This window comes from Oncorhynchus masou, chromosome 9, assembly GCF_036934945.1.
Source record: "Oncorhynchus masou masou isolate Uvic2021 chromosome 9, UVic_Omas_1.1, whole genome shotgun sequence".
NCBI lineage: Eukaryota > Metazoa > Chordata > Actinopteri > Salmoniformes > Salmonidae > Oncorhynchus > Oncorhynchus masou.
The window spans coordinates 32,106,001-32,110,097 of record NC_088220.1 but is presented as its reverse complement, the minus strand read 5'-3'; the positions used below and the strand labels follow the sequence as shown (position 1 = coordinate 32,110,097).

The 4,097-nt window shown below is 45.2% G+C and overlaps 1 protein-coding gene across 1 annotated transcript; it reads left to right on the top strand.

Moving 5' to 3' along the window:
• The first annotated feature begins 979 nt into the window (after positions 1–979).
• LOC135545886 (nocturnin-like) lies at positions 980–3,825 on the top strand. The gene is made up of 2 exons (XM_064973842.1): positions 980–1,345; positions 2,645–3,825. Exons 1-2 carry the CDS (start codon positions 1,333–1,335, stop codon positions 2,956–2,958), a joined length of 327 nt encoding a protein of 108 aa, XP_064829914.1. The 5' UTR covers positions 980–1,332; the 3' UTR covers positions 2,959–3,825.
• The last annotated feature ends 272 nt before the right edge of the window (positions 3,826–4,097 follow it).

The following is a 4,097-nucleotide window of genomic DNA, read 5'->3' as shown; positions in this document are numbered from 1 at the left end:
AAATAGCCATCACTTGCCGGGCCTTCACCCAGTACCCTGCCCTGAACTTAGTCACTGTCACTAGCCGGCTACCGCCGATTACTCAACCCTGCACCTCAGACGCTGCTGCCCTATGTACATAGACATGGGATCACTGGCCACCTTAATAATGTTCACATACTGCTTTACTAATTTCACATGTATATATTCTAGTCAATGCCATCCTATTCAACTATTGTGTGTGTGTGTGTGTGTGTGTGTGTGTGTGTGTGTGTGTGTGTGTGTGTGTGTGTGTGTGTGTGTGTGTGTGTGTGTGTGTGTGTGTGTGTGTGTGTGTGTGTGTGTGTGTGTGTGTGTGTGTAACACTATTCTATCATACATATTCTACAGACAGAATATTTAGTATCCACACACGGTCCTAATGTCTATACATCCCAACCACCCACCCTGGACTGTAACATTGCTGGTCCTCATATTTATAGATTTCTTAATTCCATTATTTTACTTTAGATTTGTGTGTATTGTTGTGAATTGTTAGCGATTACTGCTCTGTTGGAGCTAGGAACACAAGCATTTCACAACACCCGCAACAACATCTGCTAAATATGTGTTTGTGACCAATAAAATTAGATGAGGAGAATAAGTAATAACTCCAGAATGGAAACTGGAACCCCACTAGAGGTCAGTAGATGGTAGCAAATAAATACAGCACTCCTCTCTTCCTCTTCTCTCTCTTCTCTCTCTGGAGAGGTTTATAGTTTTAAACATGATCCTGCATTGGAACACTCTGTCCTGGGTATTGAGTAACTCCCCTACCTATGCCCCCGGCACTCTAAACCCTTGTGTGCATGTGACTCGTGTGTGTGTTTGTGTGTGTGTGTTACTGCCCACCTCCCACGCCCCTGTGGGTTTTTCAAGTCTCCAGATACATCTGTCTGTCAGCTCCACCTGACTAGCTGTGAAACCCTCACAGTCACTTATGACTAGCAATGATGATGACCTCATAGTCCCCCTCTACTCCTCTAGTCAGTCTCAAGGCAGGCTTACTGGGTCTAAATTGTCACACTATCACCAGTTGGAATGTCACACTAACACATAAACCTAGAGGGACTGAGACAGAGAGAGAGCGCGAAATAAATTGGGGAAGACCAAATCTGAGAGAACTGAAAGCAGCAGAGAACTGAATTGGGAGGAGTCAGATTGCCCGAATTGAGTGAGAGAGAAAATCTGAAACCCCTGAAGGAGGAGAAAGACTGTGAAGGAGCTCATCAAAGTAGAATAGAGCTAGAGAGTTCTGTTTTTCTCAGATAGACAAGACTAAACAGTGGTGATGATCACTAAACCATTCTCAGGATGGAGATGATGGGTAAGACCACATATCTGTGTCTCTCTTTTAGATCCAGTTCCTGTCTACTCTCTCTCTGTCCTCTTTCTAGCTGCGCACTCACAAAATGGCTTCCAATGTACGCAGAGGATGAGTCCGAGCCTGACTGTTGTCAAGAGGGCGTGTCCTATGAATTTGCTAGCCTTTTTAATCTGTGGACATTTATTGTGGTAAACAGAGCAAAATGATGCTTCACGGTTGATTGGTCCACCTAAGAGCATTCCATGCTACACTGAGTGATTACAGATGATCGATTTGAGTCGGTTTCGGACATGAGCTTTCATGTGAGAGCCTAAGAGACATGTGCACCACAGACTCTGCATTCATGTTTCACAATGTCTCATGAGCTGTCATGGGAGTTTTTGTATGTAGGTGTGATTATGTGCGCACACGGTTTGTGTACAGTTTTGGGTCATGATGTGGAACATCCTAGCTCAAGGTACATAGACCTCTGATGGATGATGGAGTACTGCAGATTACAGAAGACCACCAGAGCATCTGTTTGTCTGAGTGTACAAAACATTAGGACCACCTTACTTATATTGAGTTGCACCCCCTTTTGCCCTCAGAACAGCCTCAATTCATCAGGTCATTGTCTCTACAAGGTGTCAAGTTGGTCCATGTTGACTCCAATGCTTTCCGCAGTTGTGTCAAGTTGGCTGGATGTCCTTTGGGTGGGGGACCATTCTTGACACACACAGGAAACTGTTGAGCGTAAAAAACAAAGAGTTGCAGTTCTTGACACACATACCGGTGTGCTTGGCACCTACTACCATACCCCATTCAAAGGCACTTAAATCTTTTCTCTTGCCCATTCACCCTCTGGCACGCACACACAAGTTATGTCTCAAGGCTCAAAAATCCCCTAACTTTCAGCTGCACTGGTTGAAGTGGATTTTACAAGTGACATCAATAAGTGATCGTAGCTTTCACCTGGATTCACCCGGTCCGTTTGTCATGGAAAGAGCAGGTGTTCCTAATGTTTTGTACACTCGGTTGGTCTCAAGACTGCAGAGCATGGTATTGCTCAGCGTTCACGATCAGAAATGGGGAGAAGTGTACAACAGTATACGGTTATGTCTACTCTGGTAATGTCAACTAACTACATTTACACATTACAATTTAGTCTTTTAGCAGACATTCTTATCCAGAGTGACTTAGAGTAGAGTTTTTCGTACAGGTCCCCTGTGGAAATCGAACCAAACAAACCCTGGCGTTGCAAGCGCCGTGCTCTACAACTGAGCCAAACTGGTCCCTGCTAACGGCTCTCTCTCCTCTCAGCTCTAGGCGAAGATGGCTTTGCACGTTGTCCTCTGGAAGCTCTGATCTGGGCTGGGAGGAAGTACCTGGAGCAGATCCTCAGTTACCACCCTGACATCCTGTGTCTTCAGGAAGTGGACCACTACTACGACACTTTCCAGCCCATCCTGGCCAACCTGGGCTACCACAGCACCTTCCTGCCCAAGCCCTGGTCCCCCTGCCTGGATGTGGCCAGCAACAACGGCCCTGACATCTGTGCTCTCTTCTACCGCCGCTCATGCTTCAGCTTTCTCCACACCTCCCACCTCTCATCCATGATGCTGCCTACCAATTAGGTGGCCGTCGTGCAAACGCTGTATTTTTATTTTTATATTACCTTTATTTAACTAGGCAAGTCGGTTAAGAACAAATCCTCTGATAGTGTCTTTAACGTTGAAGCCCTCGGAGGACATGTACAGGCTTTTTATCTCCTCCACCCTGGGTCTGGACTCAGCCTATAAGCTGCTGTGTGCAGATGGGCAGATGGAGCCGGTCTTCATTACCTGGAAGATCCGTCCCTCAGGGGAGAGCTGCAGTACCCTGGATTACATCTGGTAGTCTCACGGTGCTTTCACTGTGGACACCCTGCTGGACATACCCACTGAGGAAGAGCTAGGACCTGACTGCCTGTCCCTCAAACCACTACCCCTCCGACCACCTCTCACTGCTCTGTGATGTCAGCTTCAGGGAGCAACCCCATAGGCTGATGTAGGCTGCCTATCACAGAGGTATCAGCCAGTAGAGTCACAGTTCAGAACAATGAAGGAAAAGTGACTGGATGGGTTTGTGGTACAAGAGAACTGAATTCTTATTTTACTTGACCTGGTGGTGAGATTAGATTTTAGACTTGATACCGGGGAGTAGTTGTTTTTTGTATATATTAAAAACCAGCACTTGCAGAAACATGACTACCTCCAGGGGAAAAAAGTTTAGGATAATATCAATCCTGTGGATAATTATGTAACTCTGCTATTTTCAGTGCTGTGGCAGCTAGATGGCTAGTGAGTACAGAATAAATAAATGTCCTGTGTATTTATTTTAGTGTTTGATACTTTGTGTAGCTAGTTATGTTAATATTCTGTATCACCTTCGCCCAGGCTGAATAAATGCTTGAGCATCAACATTCAGTCAAATGACTTTTGGGAATAAATGCTCACACCTCACTTCTAAAGCCTTTTGTTGGCCATTTAGTCTATAGAATAGCAACAATCAGAAACACTGCCATGTAGTGTTGACCAGGGGTTCTCAAGTGCTGTGTTTAGACACACAGACCAATTCTGATCTTTTATGCACTAATTGGTCTTTTGAACGATCACATCAGCTCTTTTTCAGAGCTGATCTGGTTGGTCAAAAGACCAATTAGTGAAGACAAGATCAGAATTGGGCTGCTTGTCTAAATGCAGCAGTGGTGTAAAAATACTTCAAAGTACTACTT